Below are 24,279 nucleotides of genomic sequence, written 5' to 3' on the forward strand. Positions count from 1 at the left end.
CACTGAAATTGTTGCCCTAGACTTACTTCTTCCTTTTGTTCTGCTGCCCCAACCCCCAACTCAGCCATCCTAGTCAGACAGTGGAGGACATCTGGAGAAAGAGCGAGAGCCATGGGAGCTGGGCTTCAGCTCCACCCGGACCCTCCACAGTGATTACTAGTCTTCCGACACCCCCCCATCTTGGCAGTCCTCAGATATCTCAGATTCTTACAGCCTCTGCAAGCCAACATTGCCTGGACATCTCATCCAGCTTCTGTCTCCCCTAGAAACACTGAAGCCAGAAGAGGGGCTGCTCTGAGAGGCTACAGCCTTGAGACCAGATCTGTCACCTTGCCTGGCAGATGGGAGAGGCTGGGTCCCTTCTGCAGTGCGAGGCACACGCTCCACTGTACCCAGTCCCAAACTCTCTCCTCTTGTATGGACACTGCTCTTTACTTGTGTGCTTCCAACTCAGCAAGGGACTATTTCAAAGGCTCTGCCGGCCCCTACCCCAGAAGCTGGACTGTCTCAGTTCTTCACTCCAGAGCTGGGGCAGAAGCCAGAGAGGGCTCACAGCAACCCCCACCATGCACATCCCCAGTTGCCCACTGTGCTCTTCTGGCACCACCACCCATTTCCTTGTCGCTGGCCTTTCTTTATGTCACCATCAATCCATCTTAAATATGGTACCCTTTTGTTTTGTTGACTCGGGCTTGTTGCAGTTTTCCTATTCCCTTCCAGAACATTCAATTCTTTTGTCATCCCTAGAACATTAGTATCTTCTTTGGGGTGAGCTCACCCGGTCACATGGTTGAACTCATATGCATGTTGATGACTTCCAGATCTTCTTTTCTCATATTTTCTGAATTTCAGGTCCTTAGAGCCAATTACTTTTTTTTGGAATCCTACTCGAACGTCAACAAGGAGTTCAAAGTCAACATGACTAATAGAAAATAGAAGACTTTCTCTCTCAAAAACATAAACCCCCTTTTGAAAACGTTCTGGTTGAATGGGCCCATTCTCCACCCTGTTTCCCCGGACATGATCTTGAAAAGCATCATTAATGCCTCTGTCTCTCTTTCCTCTCTATCTGATCTGTCCCCTCATCCAGCCAGGTCTGCCCCCAGGACACGTCTGTCCTCTTCCCTTTCCCTCACCACTGCTGGTCTCACTGGATCACCCAGCACCCTTAGTTGCCCTGTCTGTTCCAGGTAATCGTCCACTTGGGGAGAATACTCTTTTTCAAACACCAATCTGATCATGCCCTTTGTTTCAAGACCTTTGGGACTGCCCATCATTTCTAAGATGTAATGGAAACTCTTGCAAGAGAGACAAAACTCTAGCTACATATCCAGTCTCATCAGAAGGCTCCAATTTTGCCAATATACCTGAGTTTCTGTGTACATCATGCACGGTAAAGGCTGTGTGCCTTTGTATGTGTGGCTAAGTATTCCAGGGGCACCCTTACATCCTGGATGTGCTTGGAAAATTCTTATTCAAGTGTCAGCCCTTGGAAGGAAAGCCTCTTTCTCTCCCACAGACTTTTCTTATCATCCTCTCTGGGTTTGGTCGCCTTCCTGAATACTTACAAACACCTCTTGTCCATCTCTATTTTTCTGCCTCCATACTATACTATACTATACATTGTATATTATATTCTCTCCTTCCTGAGCTCAACAGTATACTTTTTTTTGTTGTTGAGCTTCCAAGGATGAGCTCTTTATCGTTATATCCTCAGCTGCTGGTAAGGTATACTTGGGAAGTGATTGCTGTGTGATTGTTGCATAAAAGGAATAAATCAACAAATTAATCAGCCACCACATAATTACAGGATATTAACAAGAAGAAATTATAAATGACTCTAAATTAAAAATCTTTAATAAAAATGTTAATTACAAAGCCTAGGCTAGGACCCACTAAATTTCTAAATGAAATTAATAAAACTCTTGTGACCTTCCTTAGCTAGGAAGGGTACAGCTCAGGTGAGAACCAAGTAAAACACTGTAAATAGGTTCTGGTACAACAAGAACTTTTTTTTTTCTTCCTGAAACATCATGTGCTATTATGTATCAAAGCCTTGTAAACACAGGGTACTCAATGTTCAGGTGACTTCTATTATTCTGGAGACCAAATATGGCGGAAGTGACTTTTAACCACTGGAGTTTGACCACAAGCCAAGCCATAAGGCTGTGTGTTTTCTATCCTAACAGGTATTTGAACCAGACCCTACCAGAAGATATATCAACAGCAGAGCATTCTCTGAACAGGGAGAAATTCGCTATTTTGAAACAAGCCCTGAATGTAGTTGGCTTCAGTAACTTGGTGAGTCATATCATAAATATTTCACTGAGAAAACCAACATTCTACTAATTTACAAAAGTTATTCATTCAAAAACATTGACTGAGTCCCTATTATATTCCGGATATTGTTGGGAGTACTCACAATTTAGCAGAGAATAAGCCTCAATCTATGCCTCCTAGAGTTCATATTCTCATGGGGGAGATAGACATCAGTGCTGTTCCCTGGGGTCATAGATCCTATGAAGACAAATAGAGAGTGACAAGAGGAAGGGCATCGACTTTCAAGAGGGTGGTCAAGGAGACCTTCTCCCACATGAACTCACAGAGCAAACAGATCAAAGGACTGTGCACGGACCAACTCCAGAGAAAACTGGCAAATCTGAAGGAACTAATTGCTGCTAAGAATCACTTTGAAAAGTGACCTTATGACTTATGACAGTGTGTTTCTGTGCCATAGAAAGTTTTTTTTTTTATTCTTAAAATACCCACAAAGCATTATGAAGTGGGGAAATACAATTTAAAATGTTCAGATCAGTACTCTATGATATAAATTTCTGTGATCATGGAAATGTTCTGGATCTGTGCTTCACGACACGGTAGGTCCATGGGTGGCTAGCAGGCACATGAAATGTGGCTAATGCGAATAAGGAAATGAATTTTTAGTTTTGCTTAGTTTTAATTAATTTAAATTTAAGCAGCCTCATGTGGTCAGTGGTTACTGAATCAGACAGCATAGGTCTAGTGGACAAGAGATCTGAAATGAGCTAAGCCTGGAAACCCTTCACACTCCCGTCAAATTCCCCTTTCCCTTACACATTAGCTGTTCCCTCCTCATTCAGTTTGATGTAATTTTCAATTATGGCCAATTCCTCATTAGCGGTTAGCACAAGATTTCACGGGTAACTTTGGAATGCCAATAGGTTAGCAATCCAGATTTAGCCATAGATTTATATATCTTCTTCTTATAGTAAGTTGATGGTAGTAAGTTCATTTTGTTTTTACCCCTAACCCACATAGACAGGGCTCAAAGGGCAGGGAGCTGTGGGAAGGGGTGGGGAGATGGGGATTCACCCTAAATGAAACAGCTCTGGGCACTTCACCCCCGTCCCATTCAGAACTTGGGAATCTAGGAACATACAATCATATGGTATCTGCGTTTTTCTTTTTCTCTCTCTCCAGTTATCCAATCTCTGTATTTCTGTCTTTTAGTAACTCCTACCCATTTGCACTTTTCTGCCCTGGCATTCACTACTGTTGTACTTTTTTTAAAAAAAATTTTCCCTTCTTCTGTGCCTAAAATTTCTGCTTCCTTATAGGAAACTGGGATATAGAAGTGGGTACGGAACCATTCTACCAAAGTACTCGTTGCTTGGAAACAGGGTTTTAAAAATCCATGATTGATTCTCAGAAGCAAGGGCAACCAGAATATACTTTTTCGCCTAAGGTACCCAGTAGAGAATCTGACAACCTTTTTGGTAAAAGACATATGTGCATTTTAACAAAAGACACGAAGGACACCATTTCACTGTGATCCTTTAGGGTGATCAGAATGGTGACATTTTAGTGCACTTCGGAGGGATAGATCATGTCCGGTAGGACCAGAAGGGAGATATTTCTGGGCTGGCAAGAAAATTGAACAAGACTTGTTCATAAAGATGCCTTCACCTGCGTCCTCCATCAGCACCATGTCGTGGGCCAGCAGGACGGCAGGGAAATGCCACCCACTGTCTGTGGACACAGGACATCAGCCCTGTTCTCTGCTCACAATGCTTCCTGGTGTGGCTAGTTGTCATGCTCTGTCTCCACCGCTAAACTCCGAGACCCTTGAGGTCAGAACAAAGCCTTCCTGACCATGTATCTCTAGAGTGCCTACTTCACAGGGAACCATGAAAATATACTGAGGAGTTACTGGATTTATTAAAAATATTAAACAGGGGGAAAGCAGTTGTCAGGTAGTGTGAGGAGTGAAATGTTATTCAAGCCAGCATGATTGAATGAAGTTTGAAACCATAGCCTGTGATTTGCCAGTCACCGAAACCACTTTTAAGTAATGCCACAGTCCTAGGGTATTATACCTGAAAATTACTTACAGACCATCCTTGTCAGTATTCTCATCTTAAAGATGATAGAGTTATATTCTGTGGTGAAAACTAGAAGTTCTGGAAGAAATTCATGGAGGTCCTAAGGGCTACATTATTCTACTTGTATACTTGTAAAGCAAATGCGAGTTGTTCTTAGTAAATTTTCACAGACGACAGCTTTTAATTTTAAAACTGCATATTAGGAAAATGAGAATTTAAAAGATATGTCCCTTGCCCAACATGGAACTTAACCAGTGTACTATTGATATCATTATACTAAGTATTTGTTCCAGAGAGGTTTATTTTTCAGCCTACAGCTTTTCCTTGATTTTTCACTGTCACCACAAAATGACTGCCCATAAACCAAATTTAAGGTCTAGTTTCCTTCTTTATGCAGAGCTCCAGATTCTCAGATCTTTTCTTTCAGCAGACACTCTTACTTCCTTCTCCCTTCTGCTCAAAGATAGCTCTTGCCAACATCCATTTCTTTCTCTTTTCCTTAAAATACCTTAAAAAAACAATTAGCATTTTTTTAATTCAGGCATAGACGTTTGTATCATGCCTTTCTGAATTTCCCAGCAGAAGTGAAAAGTCCTATAATCTTAACATCAGTTTATCTCAGAGGGGACATAACGAGAAGATGGCCCACACAGAGTATGTCCTCTCAGGAAGCAGCCTCCACCTGCCGCCCTGTGTCAGCCCCACGAGCATGCACCATGGCCCACCAGTCCAACCATCAGGACACAGTGGTTCATGTTTCAGTATGAGATTTATCTAGAAACTGTCAATTTATATCAGAACATCACTTCCTTACCCTCTTTTAAGGAGCAGAGACACTGACTTAAGGGAAATGTACATTGAAGCGATTGTGGTTTCAAGCTGGAGATGGGTGGTTTCTCTTACCAGACACTTGGGATCTGAAAAATTCCAACCCCACCAACAGGGTCCTCATCAGTTTTTGTTTTGTTTTGTTTTGTTTTGTTTTGTTTGTTTTAAGCTATTAGGTTTTTAAAGGATTTGTCTTTTAATCTTTCTCCTAAGCCATTCTGTTTTCTGTCTTTGTAAAACGTGTAGGAGGTAGAGAATCTGTTTGTGATCCTGGCAGCAATATTACACATTGGAGACATTCGATTCACTGCTCTGACCGAGGCCAACTCCGCATTTGTCTCTGACCTCCAGCTTCTAGAACAAGGTCAGTGGAACAGAGCTCTCCTTAACCTCGTGGGTGCGTAGCTTTGCAGACGTGCCAGTAGAGGGAGACACAGTACGGAAAACTCTGGCAGAAGAACCACCCTCCCCCTTTTCTGCGGGAGTAGAATGCAGAGTGGGAAAATATATACATTAATAATAATTAAAAATAATTAAAAAGCGGTATCCACTTCTTATAAATGGTTTGGGGAATGAAGAGCAACATGTACATAATGTTCTCCTGCTTCCCACATTTACAGAGTTGATTCTTAGGCACATACTTGGGTTTATTTGTGTTGTTCTCAATATTCTCTCCCCCCCCACCCACCCACCTTTGCTGCCCAGTGTATTTTGGGGGCATGTTATTAGCTGAACATTTTAAGCAATACATTACTTCCCTTCAAAGGTCTTGCCAAAAACCTCTCTCTCCCCTTTGAAGTTGCTTTGTTAGTCACTCCCAGATTTTTTTCAAGATACCTTCAAACCACAGATTGTCAGTGAGCATCATGTCTTCACCTTGTATCAAAGTAATTGAACCAGGGACTGGGAGAAACATTCAGGGCCACCTGTGAGGGCAAGGAGGGAAGAGACCTGTAATGATTTTCTACAGGAGCCCGACCAGCTCATTAGCATTATGATTACTAGAAGATATTTCTGTAGTGTACTTTGATACTTCAAGCACTTGTTCAGTGTTTATAATCCACAAAGTTCCTAATGGGGCTATATAATAAACTCATAAATAGTAACTGTAAAGTATCAGGTTCGCCCTCAAAAAAGATATACTAACTTTATGCTTCCAATGCTGCTTTAATTTTAGTGGCTGGATTGTTACAAGTATCAACTGAGGAGCTGGTATCTGCTTTAACATCCGATATCCAGTATTTTAAAGGTAAGTTCTGCCAGACTCTGATGTTTACCTTTGTGCAATCTGTGGTCTTCTCCCAGATACAGAAAGCCAATACAACCTTCCTCTCCCCACCTCGTGTACCTCTTTCCATGCACTGAATGCCGAAAGGGAAATGCATGATGAACCCATTTGGTCACCTGATATGGCTCTGTGTTGTGAACCTTGTTAAGCTCTCGAGAGACCATTTCGGTGAATTAGTCACCTTTTCTAGCTAATCGGTCCTTTTAGACAAATTGAGTCATCAGTCCAACAGGACATATTCAGGTAAACGATTGGAACTGTTTGTGTATGCCGTGTCGCCACCCTGGTCAATGAAGACTTCTTCCTTCCTCTGCACTGTAAGTTGTAAGAAAAGCTGCGGTGTATTGGGCACTTGTGAACCGACAGGAGAGGTGCCAAGTGCTATAAATGTTGGTATTTTAACATTTCCACACGTTGCTCTGAAGGAGGCATAACTTTTTCTTTAGAACAGATGAGAAAACTAAGGTTCAAAGAGACTCAATAACTCTGCACATCAGATCACTAGTAAAGGCATGTTTGGAATTCGAATCTAATGCTGCCGGAGTGCTGCAATGACTCTCCTTACGCCACACACATCTCTCTCTATTCAGTGGTTTCCCACATGCACTTCAGGTGTTCCCAGGAGATATTGCCTTACCAGCCTTCCTCTTACTGAGAGTTTGAGGACTCTCTTTTCCTTCTTTCTCGAAATCACCCCTGTCCTTACCTGGTGCTCCTCTTGAACATACTTGCAGATATTTAGTATGTGACTTACCACTCCTGCCTCATAGCTCCATAGGGTTCCTATCCAGCTCTGGAACTTAATGCATCATCTCCCCATTATCCAGGCGGTTGTGCAAAAGTCATTTTGGTGCCTCTTCCTCCTACACCTCGACTGATGCCTGTCAGCTCTACTTCACACATCTCCCTTGGTCTCACTACCTTTCCTTCATTTCTGACACCACTACCTTAATATGTCATTCCTTTCCTAGATCACGGAACAATATCCTCTTTAATTTTTTATCTGGCCTTATCTCATACTGTCTACCTTCCCCAATGGCTCAGGAATGGTCTTTCTGAATCCTATTCTGCAAGTATGATTTTCCTTTTTTTTTTTTTTTGCAAGTATGATTTTCATCCATGGACAAGAGCCCTTCAGAGATGCTCTCAGATCATCCATTTGGGATAGCCCAGCACGCCCTTTATAATTCAGGTTTACCTCACATTGATGCTTTATTCTGACCCATCTTCCCACCAGCCCTGGCATCTAATTGTATCATTTCTTGAACTTCTCCAAAATCATCATGTCTCATGATGTTTTGAGAAAATTTGAACTCACCATTAATACCTAGAATTTACTGTTTGTGAGTTTTTCTGCTTACACCATCCTCGCTTCCTTACTCAGCTACCATGTTGGTGACCCATCAACACCCTCAATCATGTTTAGTCTAGAGACCATAATTCTATAATGTCATAAATGCCACACCTGCTTTCACAGCCACCTTATTTGTTGATCTCGATGGCCTTGATCTGACAGGTCTCTGAATCTTCCTCACCTGCTGGGTTTTTGTTTTTTTTCTTTTATCTCTGCCTATCTGGTTCTCCTGTATCTCTACCTCCATTGACCAACAGCTCTTTCAGCCATTATTTCACACAGTAATCATCTTATTACTTAACCCCCTGCTCAGCCAAGTAGCACCGGTTAGCCAGGCTAGCCACAGCCACACAGTATGAGTGCTAGATGCTTCTCTGCTCTCTAGCATCAAAACTATCACAGGCTCAGCTCCAAATCATCCTCACCTGTTCCCTGCCCCCCTTGGTTTCTTCTGAAAACCTTATCACTCAAGATTTCAATTACCGTCTCTTAGAGAATGACTTGAACAGTTCTATCTGAAAGCTCTAACTTCTTCCCAAACTCCACACACACATTTTAGTTAGCTGGATTGTGTCTCCGAAAATATTTAAAATATGACAAATTTTCCAGATGGCCAGGTTTCCAAAGGCCTTGAGGATGATTCATATTCAAACCAGAGAGCTGTTTTCAGAAATCCTGTTAAGGGGGGCCCACCAACAGTTGGTTCCCTAATAGAAAGGAAATTACAGAGCCTGCATCGAGATCCAAAGCTATGCTCAGGGTCAGTAGCAAATAATACTGCAGTGTACATGGGCCTCACTTTGGGAAACATTTTCAGTGGCAGGACACCTCATTTGTTTAGAGCTGTCACATGTTTTTAACATCTTTTGGCATATGAGATTGTGTAAGGAATAAAATAGGTGTGCATGGCCTTGTTTGCCTTGAAATGAGTGAAGCCTCCTTCTACCTCTTAGCCTTTCTGCCCTTCCAGGAGATACCATCATACGGCGACACACTGTGGAGATGGCGGAATTTTACCGGGACCTCTTGGCCAAGTCCATGTTCAGTCGTTTGTTTAGCTTTTTGGTGAATACCATGAATTGTTGCCTCCACAGTCAAGATGAGCACAGCAGGTAGGATTGGCAGACACGGGTCTGCTCTGTTATTCTTGTTGTAGCCGACTTAAAAGCACCTCTTACAGGTGCTCTATAATCCAACGCGACACTATAATGAAAACATTTCATTTTAACAAGTGATTTTACCTAAAGGGTTTCATTGACTCTTTCTTAGAGATTTAAACCCCCTCCTCCCACCCACACACATTGACGAATTAATCAAATCATATCTCATGCATGGGGATGCACATGCATTCTCTCTGGTACCAAGAAATTTTAAGAATTAATAGATCTGGGAAGAAGACTAAGAATATCTAAAGCACTTACCTTTTTTGAGGAGCCCATTTCTCTCTTAGGACCAATCGAATGTTATGTTTCCGATTAGTAAGTCTTCCTATTTTGTTCACTTATTTGCAGATTATTTGACAGGAGGTCTCTATGGTAATCATTTTGAGTCATAGCCTTAACCACCTTTAAAGCAGGAGCTTTTCAGGACTATTTGATGATCTAAAAATCATAGACCTACAATGTCATCTCGTTAATGGAAAACTTTGTTAGTATTCTTGTCAGTAACACTGACTTTGAGCAGGCCGTTGAGAGCAGAATTGCATCCAGAAGTCTTCACATGTATGCCTATCTTTGAATGAAGCCTTTTGAGAATTTCTTTGTTGTCCACATAGAGTTCTTCACCAGATTCCTAAAAGTTGCTGCCTTTGGAGGTTTCAAGGAAAACACAAGAAGTAACATGTAGTAATGGGACAGTTCTTAAGGAAAAGTAGACATCTCAGAAGACTTTAAGGACAAAGGGATATGGAAGTCCTCATTAACATGTGTATATATAAATCCCACAGCTTGCGGATCAGCATATTGCAATACAGTCTGGGATTTGCGATACTCGGTATAGTATTATCAGTATTTTAGCAGTTGTACCTTAGAGTTTGGTATGGTGAGGATTCTTGGATTTATAATTACTTATTGTCAGTTAATTTATAATTTTCCTTTAAATATGAAGATGATTCACAGAATGATACTAATATGCTGTCTTGCAAATTAATCTGGTGTAAAATTATTGGCTGTTCTACTGAAATTGACATTGAAAAAAATTAATATCATAAATCCAGCTACACATGGAAACTTTTAGAAAATTTCCATTTGACATTCACTTTCTTAAAAGATTTATTTATTTATTCTAGAGACAGTGAGAAAGAGAGCATGCAAGAGGGGTAGAGGACTGAGTGAGAGAGCAAATCGTAAGAAGACTCCATGCTAAGCATGGAGGAGCCCAATGCAGGGTTTGATCTCACAACCCTGAGATCATGACTGGAGCCAAAATCAAGAGTCAGATGCTCAACTGGCTGAGTCACCCAGGTGCCTCTCCATTTGGTATTTAAATCTTACAGAGCCATAAATTTATGTAATTGGGAAAATTTAGACATAGTCTCAATATTTGACTACATACACAGGAAAATATACAAACATAAACCTTGGAAAGCATATTATTTCTCTTTCAGTGGGAATATTGCCACTGTGTCAATATGCAAATTTATGGTGTTAGTGCTGTCTTTTAAAATTCTTGACTAAGCAAATGAATGAGGACAGGGATTAGTAGGAAATTAGTAATGATTTAATGTTTTAGAAGTTTAACTTAAGAAGACACACTATTCTCAGATGAGTCATAATTCCCATGTTTTTCTCTCATTTCTCCCTGGGGTCACCCAAACCTAAATTTAAATCTCAAAATACTCCAAAGAAAGGTTATGTTTGCAGTATTTCTAACTCATTGAAATTCATGGAAAGCTGAAGGATTTGTAGATTTACAGACTTATTTCCTAAGTCTCCGAGAGGTCTCAAAATTTGGATAAACTTAGGCTTTGACTGTTTATGAATCTCTCAATTTTTTGAAATGTGTAATCATGTCAAAAACATTATATAAAATATGTGTATCCCCATGGTTCAAGTTGGCGAGGACTCTTGATGTTGATGGGGAGTATTTTTCACACTACATTTTTTTGGTAAATTTTGCAAGAAAAGAACAACTATAAATAAGATGTACTGTAACAAGTTATTAAAAGAAAACAAGTGAAATTGAATCCGATGAAATGTTCTTGGAATGCTGGACTCATTTCCTGGATTACAGCAAAATAGGTACAATATTAATAGTATTATACACTTCAAAAGATTTTACTCTCTCTACCTAGATTCTTTTTTTTCTTTTTAAGATTTTATTTATTTATTTATGAGAGACACACACAGAGAGGCAGAGACACAGGCAGAGGGAGAAGCAGGCTCCCTGTGGGGAGCCTGATGCGGGATTCCATAAATGACCCCTGGATCATGACCTAAGTCAAAGGCAGATGCTCAATCACTGACCCACCCAAGGGCCCCTCTCTACCTAGATTCTAAATACGGTTGCTTCTAATAAAATCCTGAGGTATAAGGTGGGAGATGCTGATGATTAGTTAATTATGATGAACCAAAGCATTGGCCATATTTACTTGGCCAGAATCAAGCCAGTAAGATTGCAGTGTGGATATCTGTCAGTCTGTGGCATGTCATGGTCTTGATGTCTGTGCAGGCCGCTGGCACTGGCCACAACAGGCTGGGGACTGACCAGGCTGGAATAGCTCTCATTCAGGCAGGCACACTTTGTGGTCAGGACACCCCAGAAATTGAAACACACTAAACTTTATTTATTAGGCTCAGTTGACAATAATTTGGTCTAAGTAGGCAAAAAGGAATAATGATAAAAGAGCAATAAAACCAATATATATATTGTGTTGTATTATGCACATTATTATATGTAATGTATGTTTAATGTATATTATTATATCACATATCATATACATTATATATGCACTATACAATATAATAATATACTATTATATATTACACATTATATAATATACTGCATATAGTGTACTATGTATTATATATGTTATAATAATATACTACATTTATTTGTTTAAAACTTTAGTTTTAAATGCATGCATATAAACCACCCTCAGAAGAAATCCCATTAGACAGCCAAGAACAGCACAGTTACTGTGTGAGCAGTGGCAACTCAAGGAAATTGTGAAGTGTGGATGTCCTGCTTCTTCATTACCCCTCCCAATGCACCTCTCTTCAAGAATTCCTACATGAATCAGAGTTGTGGCATTTTAACCATTTTCTGAGGTGTTTCTTTCTCCAAACTGTAACTTTGACCTCTAAAGTAAAGGGTACATAGGGTTAATACAGCCTTACATGAAGCCAGCATGCTCCTGCTCCATGGTCTTGGCCCTGTGGCTGCTCCCCCTTGTGTCTGCCCAGCCCCCACTGGGCTTGCTGTTGCGTCCCATCCTGTGTCCAAGGGCACGCAGTGCTTTTGTGGTCTTTGGGGGGCATTAAACTACTGGTGCTCACCTTCCTGTCTGATTCTTTTTTTTTTTTTTAAGACGTCACTTATTTATTCATAAGAGACACAGAGAGAGGCAGAGACATAGGCAGAGGGAGAAGCAGGCTCCCTGCAGGGATCCTGATGCAGGACTTAATTCAATGACTCCGGGATCAGGACCTGAGCCAAAGGCAGATGCTCAACCACTGAGCCACCCAGGCATCCTCCCCCTTCCCCTTTTTAAAGCTTCCTGTCTGATTCTTAATCAATTGATAAATAAGACAATGGAGTCCCGTATTAGGAGCCAAGACACAGATTCTGTGGATTCTGTGAGGGAGGCAGCGGACCCCAGAGCTGCTGCCTGAGTGCAAGCAAGCTGTTTCTGACCTCTGCTGTCAGGCAGGCTGGCTTGCCAGTGGGCCCGTCAGCTCCGAGCCTCCCACCAGGGCCTCCTCCTGCAGGCTCCAGTGGAGGAAGGCCCTCCGTGAAGAGGCCAGGAGAGTTAATACAGCCAGTGGAGCTTCTCTCCATGAAAGAAAATCCCAGGACCAGGGACAGCATCTCCATTTAACGAGATGTGAGTGTTAAGAGTTGATTGGCTCGAAAGACCAAAGGCCCATCTGATGCAAGAAAGTGTGTAGGCTCTGAGACTCCTGTGTGGAGTGGTTTGGGTCTTTTTTTCTTTTTTTTTCAAAAGGATAAATTGAACCCATCTGCCTTATGTGTGACAGTCCTCCCCTCCCTGCAGCCAAGATGTGGCCACTAGATAGGTAGGAGGCCCTTGTAACTTACATGTTACTTGTTCACATTTGGTAGATACTATTCAACAATGAAAACATAATTTTAAATGGTATGGAATAATTTCTTTAAAAAACCCTGATAAGAAGGTAGTTACATAGTTACATTTTAGATAAAATGTAACTACTTTTCTAGTAGTATTTGGTTTCAGCACCCAATGACCCGTGTAGGCATAAACAAAGTCCATGTTTAAACAACATGGAGGCCTATATGTAGAGTCTTATAACCTCATATGGAGAAAATTGGCAACCACTGAGAACCCTGGAAACGCCACCTTCTATTCCACTCTTCACTGGCCAGTTTTCTTCCCTGTGAATCCAAAGCCGTGTTATTAGGTCCCTTCCTGGGGATGCAGCTCTTCTCCCCGAGGAGAAGTCTTTCCTTGGATTCTTCATTAATTGCAGTCAGACCAACATGGTGGTCTGCTTCTCAGGAGTCCTTAAGATGATTCCCAGGGTCCCTTTTTCCCAGGGAGTCAACTTTCCTGATCAGGAAACCACAGTGTCCTTCAGCTTTACGCTTCTCCTACCTCCTGAGTGGGCACAGTCACCTGTCTGCTCTGTGATTGCAGACATGATGTGCAAACCCTGGAGGACTGTCACCCCTATACTTCTGACAGTGAGTCTTCCTGCAGCGCTAAGCAGGTTCTTTTCCAGGGTCTACTGGCAGTGTTCCAGAACATCATCTCAAGCACAAACTTTGTGGCATAGAGAGGATTCTGGATAAATTTCCTTACTACTTCCCTACTCCCGTGAATTATTCTTGCCTCAACATTGTAGAAATCTTTCTCCATTTTGTGATATTGGTTGGACATTTTTAGCAGAGCATTCAAAATGGAAAGGCTTACCTGTAAATACCTGTTGTTCCTTTACTTAATAACATTACAAGCCTTTTGAAAAAGATAGTAGGGAGACACATTAAATGTACCTTTCATCTGAAAAAGCAACATTGTGGACAATATTACATTTGCCCACAAGAAAGCATTTCTTTTATTGTGTCAACATAAGTAAAATTGTCCAACTTTTCAGATCTGTGGTGTTATTACTTATATTGATGTAACCACCATATTAAAAAGTGATTTGTGATGTACTGAAAACACATGTTTTTCTCATGCCTCACCTTTCCTTAGAGAGTGTCATATGAGGAGAATATGTTTATGGCCCTGGGAAAAAACAGGTAGGTCCCAAGCCTGTTCTGCTCACAAATTACAGTGCTGTGAATCCTTTAAGTCACCAAATATCCTGTTGGAACAGAAATTAGAAATGTCTCAAGGGGCAGCTGGGTGGCTCAGTGGTTGGGTGTCTGCCTTCGGCTCAGGTTGTAATCCCGGGGTCCTGAGATTGAGTCCCACATCGGGCTCCCCGCAGGAAGCCTGCTTCTCCCTCTGCCTATGCCTCTGTCTCTCTTTCCCTGTGTCTCTCATGAATAAATAAGTAAAATCGTTAGAAAAATATCTTAAAAACAAAGTGTCTCGGGATCCCTGGGTGGCGCAGCAGTTTGGCGCCTGCCTTTGGCCCAGGGCGTGATCCTGGAGACCCGGGATCGAATCCCACGTCGGGCTCCCGGTGCATGGAGCCTGCTTCTCCCTCTGCCTGTGTCTCTGCCTCTCTCTCTCTCTCTCTCTGTGAGTATCACAAATAAATAAAAATTTAAAAAAAAATAAATAAAGTAAAAAAAAAAAGTGTCTCAAAATCAGAGTCCTCTCTCCTGCTACTGGGCTCATGGTGGTGGCTCAGTACCTTCCAGGAAGGGAGCAAAGTGGGCTTCGGTGCCTATAGCTACTGTGGGAGATGAGGGGAGGGACAAGGAAGTGAGGGATGTCTTGATAGCCGGAGGATGGTCATCCCTGACCCTTTCGGGCTCCTCACAGATTCCCACACTATACCTCTCCTTCTGCAGTCCTCAAGGTGTGAGAAGGACAATCATTCATCCGTTACCCATGTGTCGCCTCTGCCTGGGGCAGTCCATTCAGCAGAGGCTCATACCACAGCGGGCTGGTCCCCACACCTTCCCAGGATTCTAAAACAAGATGATACTGGTGATTCTAACTAAAGCAGAATGAGTAATAAATACCTTGATTTAAAAAAAATGATAAAATAATTTTGGCAGCTCAGAAACTTGGACCTGTTTCATACTAACGTCCCCACGATTGAAATGGCAATGTTAGATTTAAAATCACTACTTTCTTCTAAAGTGAAACCTCCATCAGAGTTTTGGTGCAGACTTGGCTGCTCACAGAGGTGACTACAAGCTAGGAGGTTCTCGAGCAGCAGAGGGGTTGTAGGGACCTTGGGACAGTTGCGCAAGTGTCTCAGACACCAACACCTATAGTTTATTTCACTCGTTTTTAGCACATGTTCTGAATACAGTGGTTTACGTTCATGTGGCCAGCTGAGAAGCAAAGCCTGTGAAGCGTATTCCTTTTTAGCAATGGACACACCCTAAGAATAAATAGATGGAGTGTTATAGATGGTTAGCGGATGGAGATGAGGAGGCCAGACAGTGGAGTGGTATTGATGGTACATTTTACTTACTTACCTACTTGTGTGTTTGGTCATTCCCTCATTTACGTCTGTTTGTTCTGAAATCCACATTTTTGGGCAGCACAACTTAGCATGCAAATATATGCGATAAATTGAGTTTCAAGCATGCATATGGAGATTTGGGGGTTTGCACTGAGCCTTCAGTTTCTTAAATATGCTTATACTGTATTACGCTCTTACAATATTTTAGTTGAGCTAAACATAAATATTTAGAAACTTTATGATTAATTACACTCCGCTTCAGTGACTTATAGAAACTTCGGAAGAGTTCCCCAGAAATGTCTTCAGACACCAAAACCGATGGTTCATTTTATTCATCTTCATCCTGAGTCCTCATGTAAGTAAGCTGGTGCCTCCTGGCTCCTCCGAGAACTTTGGTTGGTGTCCAGGGTTATCTGAGGATGAGAAGAGGAAACCAAGTTGTCAGCACTGCACCTGACACAGTGGGAATGGCTGCTTCGGTAAAATCCTCGTGGGTATGGCTGCAAAGGCTTCTGGTTTATGGAGATTTGTCTGTGGAGATGGAGGGTTCTGAAGAGATGCCAGTGGACATTGTGTTGGAAAGCCGGGCTATGGTCTAGTGTCTTTCATTGACTTTTGGTTCAGTGACCTTCTTTTGGAGAGTGGCAACTAGAGGAAATCTGTCGTTCTTTAGAAATAGCAATGTCGCCGTTCACATACACTCTGAACTCTGAGAGATGTTTTACGTTTGCTTAGTCTCTTTACAAAAAGCAGAGACAGTGGATTTGCATCGATCAGTTTCTATCCTCTATGCCTTTCCGTGCTGACACATCCATGACTTGCTTGCCGAGAGCCTGGCTAATGCAAAGAGCGGTGTGTGCTCCTCTATTATTACAGAAACGAGGTCCATGTGGATTAGAAATCATATTTCCTAGACAGTAGGAGTTCCTTGAGGAAAAACTCACATGACAGGACACCAGCTCCTACTTGTGGATAGGTGAGTGTGTAGTGCCTGGACTAGGTTCCAGCTGTGGGGCAGAGGAAGCATTGTGGAACAGAGAGCTGATGCTCTGGGCACCTGGGGACAGGTGGGGGAATAAGGTCCAATTGGGAGGAAGGCTCCAAGTATGAAGATAATCCTGTCTTTTCCTGGGAGGTAGGGGGTCACCACCCCAGGAAATGTCCAGAGTCTTTGTCCTTCCATCCTTAGATTGATTATGGAGAGAGAGAGAAAAAAAAGGAGGCTATTGAAAAGAAATCACTTGTGAGATTTCTCACACTATTAAATACCCCCACTGCTGCCCAGGATAAGTGTAGTGTGGGTTTGAATAACAACCAAAGTGTTGCACAGATATACCAGTGAGAAAGAAAGCCAGACTGTTTTAGAGAGAAGTTGAAGTTTTCTTCAGTTCTTTTCTTTTTTTCTTTGAATTCACATATCAATTCAACGATTTGATTCCTGAAATCATCAGTAGGATGTTTTCTGCATCTTATCCTGCTTCTCAATTCTCATATTTTAATAGTAAGGAAAAATCATTTTGTAAGTTAGCATGGAACCACCAGCCCAAGCGCCAAATGGCCCATGTGCTCCTCAGCAGTCTGGTTGGGGTCATTGCAGAGGACGGTGGTGACAGCAGTGGGGGCAGCTCCCCTGAGGGTCACAGATGATGACACATTCTCTGAAATAAGAAAAGAAGAGCACATCCAGTGGGACGTAAATTTTAAGTGCTGTCGTGATGCCAGGTGAGTCCATTCCTCTCCAGTATTGACAACACTGGAGAGGATGTGAGCATCTAAATGAACATAGAGAAACTGCACTAAGATTGTAACGAGCAAGTTAATGTTCATCTTCAGAAAAATTGCACTCCTTCAAGAGATGAAACGTGCTATTCTTTCTTAATTAGAGAGAACAAATATTTCATGTAGGGAAAATGTAATTATAGCTTTGGAGAGTTCTGCAGGGCTGGTTTAAAAAAGAAACCCATGTCAGCATTTTGGATAATCTGTATTTGGTCTGAAGACTGTCTAACTGAGTGGCAGAGAGCCAGTCTCTACCTTGGTGCTCTGAAATGAAAATACAGTGGATTTAAAAAAAAGGAAAAAAAATACAGTGGATTAACTGGGTCAACTAGATATATGGCTTAAGTTTATTTGGGAATTATCTTTTGTTTTGTTCTGCTAAGAATTTGATTAATAGTATAAACTATTAATTTTGAATATTTATTGGTGCATATGCACACGTTTGTTGGATTTCCAAGGATTTTAAGTGGAAAGTAATATTTTTCCTGTTTATTAGAATTTGTAGGCAAATTTGTTGTGATTACCCATTTATCTCTCTTCGATGTAATCAGGTAGCACTTAATGTACTTATGAAATGTTACAGTGTCTTTCCTTGGGTCAGAATCTAATTCGAGAATCTGGTGAATGGCATAAACACACACACAGGCACCGAGTCCCTCACATAATTTCTGGGGATTAATAGACCTCACCCACCAAAACAAAATCCATGTGCCCAGACTGTAATAATTTCTTAATTTGTTGATCAAAGAAATTTAAAAATTCTGAATTAATACCTTAAGTGCAGTTCCTAGTCTCCTGTTAGCTCTTGAGGATGTTTAATTCAAATTCCTTTGGTAATGATTTTGTTGTTGAGATTTATTTTAATTAAAAATTATCTCTTAAAATCTTAGGTAAAATCTGTGATTTAAAAAAATACCCTGAAATACTTTCTAATAGAGTGACAATTTTTAAAACACTAATATAACAGTAAGCAGGTTCATGTATTCTGTAAGATTATATTGCATAGATTAGACTTTTAGTTGTAATCAAGTCTTTATCAAGGATTTCGTCCATCAGTGACAGAAAGTCAGTTTGCAATGTGGTAGGAGGCCTGAATGCAGCTAAGGCAGAGCATCTTTCTGCTGTGCTGCAGGCAAGCCATTAAAAATATCTTTTGGATTACGATTCATACCTGCCCTGTTTGCACAGATCATCTATACTTTACCTACTGTCTTATGAAAGTTTCAAATCCTGTCTCTAGGTTGTTTATTTGCTTGCCATGAGGGGGATTTGTCATTACTTCTGCACCTGCTCCTTGTGTTTCACTGGATGCATAAACATAGATTCCAATCAAGGGTGTGTGTGTGTGTGTGTGTGTGTGTGTGTGTGTGTGTGAGTTTATATTATTCTGTATCGTTCTTAAATTATTTAGCCAGAAGACTTTTTTTTTTCTTTTAAATGTCAGGTGCAACCTATGGCTTCTTAAAAAGACTTTTAAAAGGCTATGTAGAACGTAGCCATAATGTTTACAAATGGTTCTTAGGAAGGTATAATTTGTTTTATCTTTTGCAAGGAAACAAGGTCATACTGGGCAGGGTAACTCTTTGTGCTACAAGTTTGGAGATAAATCTTCTCCAGAGTGGCAGCCATTGTGAGCATCCTGGGTGATGAGAATTGTCCATCACTCGAACTCAAGATTCTCAAAAGGGCACAACAGTGTCATTACCCTGCCATGCTACCCACAGATAGGTCGCCTCTGCTTTAGCTGAGGGCTTGCCATCATTCCCTCCAACCGGAGGCTTTATTTTATTTTATTTTTTATCTGTTGTTTTATTTTTTATTTTTTTAAATTTTAAAAAAAAAGATTTTATTTATTTATTCATAGAGACACACACAGAGAGAGAGAGGCAGAGACACAGGCAGAGGGAGAAGCAGGCTCCATGCAGAGAGCCTGATGTGGGACTCGATACAGGGTCTCCAGGATCACGCCCTGGGCTGCAGGCGGCGCTAAACCGCAGCACCACCGGGGCTGCCCTTTAATTTATTTTTTATTGGTGTTCAATTTGCCAACATATAGAATAACACCCAGTGCTCATCCCATCAAGAGCCCCCCTCAGTGCCCGTCAGCAGTCACCCCCACCCCCCGCCCACCTCCCTTTCCACCACCCCTAGTTCGTTTCCCAGAGTTAGGAGTCTCTCATGTTCTGTCTCCCTTTCTGATATTTCCCACTCATTTTTTTCTCCTTTCCCCTTTATTCCCTGTCACTATTTTTTATATTCCCCAAATGAATGAGACCATATAATGGTCTTCTCTGATTGACTTACTTCACTCAGCATAATACCCTCCAGTTCCATCCACGTCGAAGCAAATGGTGGGTATTTGTCATTTCTAATGGCTGAGGAATATTCCATTGTATACATAGACCACAGCTTCTTTATCCATTCATCTTTCGAAGGACACCGAGGCTCCTACCACAGTTTGGCTATTGTGGACATTGCTGCTAGAAACATCGGGGGGCAGGTGTCCCGGTGTTTCATTGCATCTGAATCTTTGGGGTAAATCCCCAGCGGTGCAATTGCTGGGTCGTAGGGCAGGTCTATTTTTAACTCTTTGAGGAGCCTCCACACAGTTTTCCAGAGTGGCTGCACCAGTTCACATTCCCACCAGCAGTGCAGGAGGGTTCCCCTTCTCCGCATCCTCTCCAACATTTGTTGTTTCCTGCCTTGTTAATTTTCCCCATTCTCACTGGTGTGAGGTGGTATCTCATTGTGGTTTTGATTTATATTTCCCTGATGGCCAGTGATGCGGAGCATTTTCTCATGTGCTTGTTGGCCATGTCTAGGTCTTCCTCTGTGAGATTTCTCTTCATGTCTTTTGCCCATTTCATGATGGGATTGTTTGTTTCTTTGGTGTTGAGTTGAAGTTCTTTATAGATCTTGGAAACTAGCCCTTTCTCTGATACGTCATTTGCAAATATCTTCTCCCATTCTGTAGGTTGTCTTTTAGTTTTGTTGACTGTTTCTTTTGCTGTGCAGAAGCTTTTTATCTTGATGAAGTCCCAATAATTCATTTTTGCTTTTGTTTCTCTTGCCTTCGTGGATGTATCTTGCAAGAAGTTGCTGTGGCCAAGTTCAAAAAGGGTGTTGCCTGTGTTCTCCTCTAGGATTTTGATGGAATCTTGTCTCACATTTAGATCTTTCATCCATTTTGAGTTTATCTCTGTGTATGGTGCAAGAGAGTGGTTTAGTTTCATTCTTCTGCACGTGGCTGTCCAATTTTCCCAGCACCATTTATTGAAGAGACTGTCTTTCTTCCAGTGGATAGTCTTTCCTCCTTTATCAAATATTAGTTGACCATAAAGTTGAGGGTCCACTTCTGGATTCTCTATTCCGTTCCATTGATCTGTGTGTTTGTTTTTGTGCCAGTACCACACTGTCTTGATGACCACAGCTTTGTAGTACAACCTGAAATCTGGCACTATGACGCCCCCAGCTCTGGTTTTCTTTTTTAAAATTCCCCTGGCTATTCGGGGTCTTTTCTGATTCCACACAAATCTTAAAATAATTTGTTCCAACTCTCTGAAGAAAGTCCATGGTATTTTGATAGGGATTGCATTGAACATGTAAATTGCCCTGGGTAACATTGACATTTTCACAATATTAATTCTTCCAATCCATGAGCATGGAATATTTTTCCATCTCTTTGTGTCTTCCTCAATTTCTTTCAGAAGTGTTCTGTAGTTTTTAGGGTATAGATCCTTTACCTCTTTGGTTAGGTTTATTCCTAGGTATCTTATGCTTTTGGGTGCAATTGTAAATGGGATTGACTCCTTCTTAATTTCTCTTTCTTCAGTCTCATTGTTAGTGTATAGAAATGCCACTGATTTCTGGGCATTGATTTTGTATCCTGCCACGCTACCAAATTGCTGTATGAGTTCTAGCAATCTTGGGGTGGAGGCTTTTGGGTTTTCTATGTAGAGTATCATGTCATCGGCGAAGAGGGAGAATTTGACTTCTTCTTTGCCAATTTGAATGCCTTTTATTTCTATTTGTTGTCTGATCAACTGGAGACTTTAAATAGGATGTGCTTTCCTCCTTCCTGAGTTAGATGAAAGGGAAGGATTTTACTGAAAACAAGGGACATGATTTTTCAGAATATCCACACTCCTCCATCACTTCAAGTATGGAAGAGAACTTGTACAGTTAACACCTGACTATGGATTTAAGTGTTTTCTGCTCTTTGGGACTACCACATCACCAAACAGGTAATCTGTAGTGACTTTCAATGGTGTGGGGTGGTGCAGGGCTCAGTGACCATTGCAAAGTAAAGGAATATTAAAAATAATTTAAATCTCTTTGCCAAACCACACACATCTTCCCTGTAACACTCAAGGAAGCGTAGGGAGAATTTGAAATGCCCCTCCATTTTTTTTGAGTATTAAATAAGTGAAGAAACAATCTACATGGTGATAGAAAAATAGGCTAAGAAGAAAATATCTAGAAAGTAAATTTTTTCACTGTTATTTTGATAAATTGGTAATTAATTTTTCCAAGAAAACATCTGACCAGATAATATATTGAAACTCACTTAATAATCCTAAGTAAAATCTCATTCTTTCTCTCACTCTCATTTGTTAGGTATTTTATAAAATCCTCTTAAAAGTTCAGAAAAGGGGGTCGCCTGGGTGGTTCAGTTGGTTAAGTGTCTGCCTTCTGCTCAGGTCACAATCTCAGGGTCCTAGGATTGAGTTCCACATCTGGCTTTCTGCTCAGCGGGCAGTCTGCTTCTCCCACTCCTTCTGCCTCTGTGCTCTCTCTCTCAAATAAATAAATAAAGTCTTTAAAAAACAAAAAGTTCAGAAAAGATCATAGAGATTATCTGTCCTCCTTTATAGATACAAACCTGGGACAAAATGAAACTTGCTTCTGAAGTTAGGATTGAAGGTGTAAATGAATCTGATTAAAAGCCAGATGTTTATTTATTAGTTTCACTTTACTCCCTTAAAAATTTAGTTAAATGACCATGAAGATTTAGGCTCTTTGATGGATATTACAAGTCAACAAGATTTGCAAGAAAGATAATCTAAACGTCTAGACTATCAGTTCACAAGTAATTAGAAGTTGGTCCTTGATATTTTGTACGTTATCTTATCAATTATAATGTAAAGTACTTCTGTCTTAAAAATTATTGTTTTGAACTTGTGTTATTAATTCCCAAACGTCTCAGAGAAATACTCAAACACCTGCTGTGCATTTGTGGGAAAAAGAAAATAGACTTATCCAGGGTTCCCCCCACTATTTAACATATGATATCTTTCTTCATTAACAGTCTCTTTTTGGAGGCGGGGGGAGATGTACTGATCAAGAAGAGTACAGAGAAGTATAGCCAAGTCTCTCACTTACCTACTTCTAGAATTAACACTGCTAGCATCTGCCCCTTCTGCTTTAGATTTTTATTAACATAGAAGAAAGAGGAAATTGCAGCTAAAACCTCAATGTCCTTTTGTTTACCAACACAGATTCATTCCTCCCCTTCTACCCCAGAGACAACAATGTTATCAATTCCGTGTAAATTTCCAACATTTTTTTTTAATTTGTTTAGATGCTGGTTTTTTTTTATTACAAATCTATAATATTGTGAGCCATTAAGTATTGCAGAAATGCTATCCACAGTACATTTATGCTGCACTTCCCTTTTTAAATCCACACGGCTTTTGTGAGTTATCTGTATTGATACATAAAAAGCTAATTCAGTCTTTTTAACTGCTGCATTAATTCACTCTGATGAAAATAACACAATATTTTCATCTATCTCCCTTTCAAGGGACACTTAAGTATCTTTTCTTTTTTTATCAATTATAAACAGCGTTGCATCCTTGCACATGTCTCCTGAAATATATGTTTAGAATTTTCCCTGGGGTATATATTTAGTGGCAGGATTGTAGGGAGAGCATTAGTTTGCATTTCCCTAATTATGAGTGAGGCTGAACCTGGCACTGTGGGTTCTCCGCCGTCCCATGGTGATGGTGCTGGTGCTGGTAGAGATGCACAGCGAGATTTGCTAAATGATGCTCAGTAGTCTGACGTTAGAGGCCTGTCATAAATGTCCTTCTCCTATGCTCAAGGTCATCTTACATTTTTTCCTAAAACCCTTATAGAAGCATTGATATAATTTTATATTTTTGTAGTCACATAGTCCATTATCCCTACCCCAGCTATCCCCAATTATTAGAAATGTTTTTTTCACTCCTCCTCATTCTTAATCTATTTTACTAAAACTGTATCAATAATATATTGTTTTAATAAGTAAGTTCTCATAATAACTTTTTATTTTCATGTTGGATTCGGTTATCTCTGGGTCTCTATTTTTGCACATGGATTTTATAATCACTTTGACTCAGTTCATAAAAAAGTTCTTTGGGGATTTTGACTAGAAATGTACTTATAGATTAATATGAGAATTGGCGTCTTTAGATTATTGATTCTTCCATAAATATGATCTATAGTTCTATTTATTCAAATACTTTTTCCTTAAATAACGTTTGTACTTTTTATCAGTTTCTTGAACATTTTTATTTGATTTTTTTCTATGTACTTCATACTTTTTGTTATTTTTCAATTACATTTAAATTTGTTTATTGGAACTCTCAATCTTGCATTTCATATGTTGCTCTTCTATCTAGAAACCCTGCTGACTTTTCTTATTAGTTCTAATAATTTTCCCATGGAATATCTATTTTCTAGTGTAAATGATCATAATTACTTTTTTTCCCTTGTCTCTTATTTCTTCTTGTATTGCATTGGCTACCACTGTCAGTACAATGTTGATAAATTGTGGTGAAGTGAATATTCTTTTCTTTCCAAATTAATGTAGTATCCTTAAATATTTGCCATTGGGTA

General features: G+C 40.5%; 1 protein-coding gene and 1 long non-coding RNA gene across 4 annotated transcripts in view; one reads left to right on the forward strand and one right to left on the reverse strand.

Moving 5' to 3' along the window:
• MYO16 (myosin XVI) overlaps positions 1–24,279 on the forward strand; it is a 481,094-nt gene that overhangs the window by 257,250 nt on the left and 199,565 nt on the right. Inside the window, exons 17-20 of the mRNA XM_049099266.1 lie at positions 2,190–2,301; positions 5,436–5,553; positions 6,367–6,438; positions 8,802–8,943. Coding sequence (XP_048955223.1) covers positions 2,190–2,301; positions 5,436–5,553; positions 6,367–6,438; positions 8,802–8,943 — 444 coding nt within the window. The remainder of the gene's footprint in view (positions 1–2,189; positions 2,302–5,435; positions 5,554–6,366; positions 6,439–8,801; positions 8,944–24,279) is intronic.
• The window catches only part of LOC112655867 (uncharacterized), a 60,051-nt gene that overhangs the window by 8,338 nt on the left and 27,434 nt on the right, over positions 1–24,279 (reverse strand). For 2 of the 3 annotated variants that reach the window (XR_003133924.3, XR_007404872.1), the window contains exons 4-7: positions 9,253–9,636; positions 8,778–9,034; positions 6,027–6,115; positions 2,423–2,517 (exon numbers count right to left, since the gene is read on the reverse strand). This is a non-coding gene — a long non-coding RNA (uncharacterized LOC112655867). The other variant, XR_007404873.1, reaches the window with a different exon arrangement.

The sequence above is a fragment of the Canis lupus genome, chromosome 22 (genome assembly GCF_003254725.2).
Source record: "Canis lupus dingo isolate Sandy chromosome 22, ASM325472v2, whole genome shotgun sequence".
Taxonomy (NCBI): domain Eukaryota; kingdom Metazoa; phylum Chordata; class Mammalia; order Carnivora; family Canidae; genus Canis; species Canis lupus.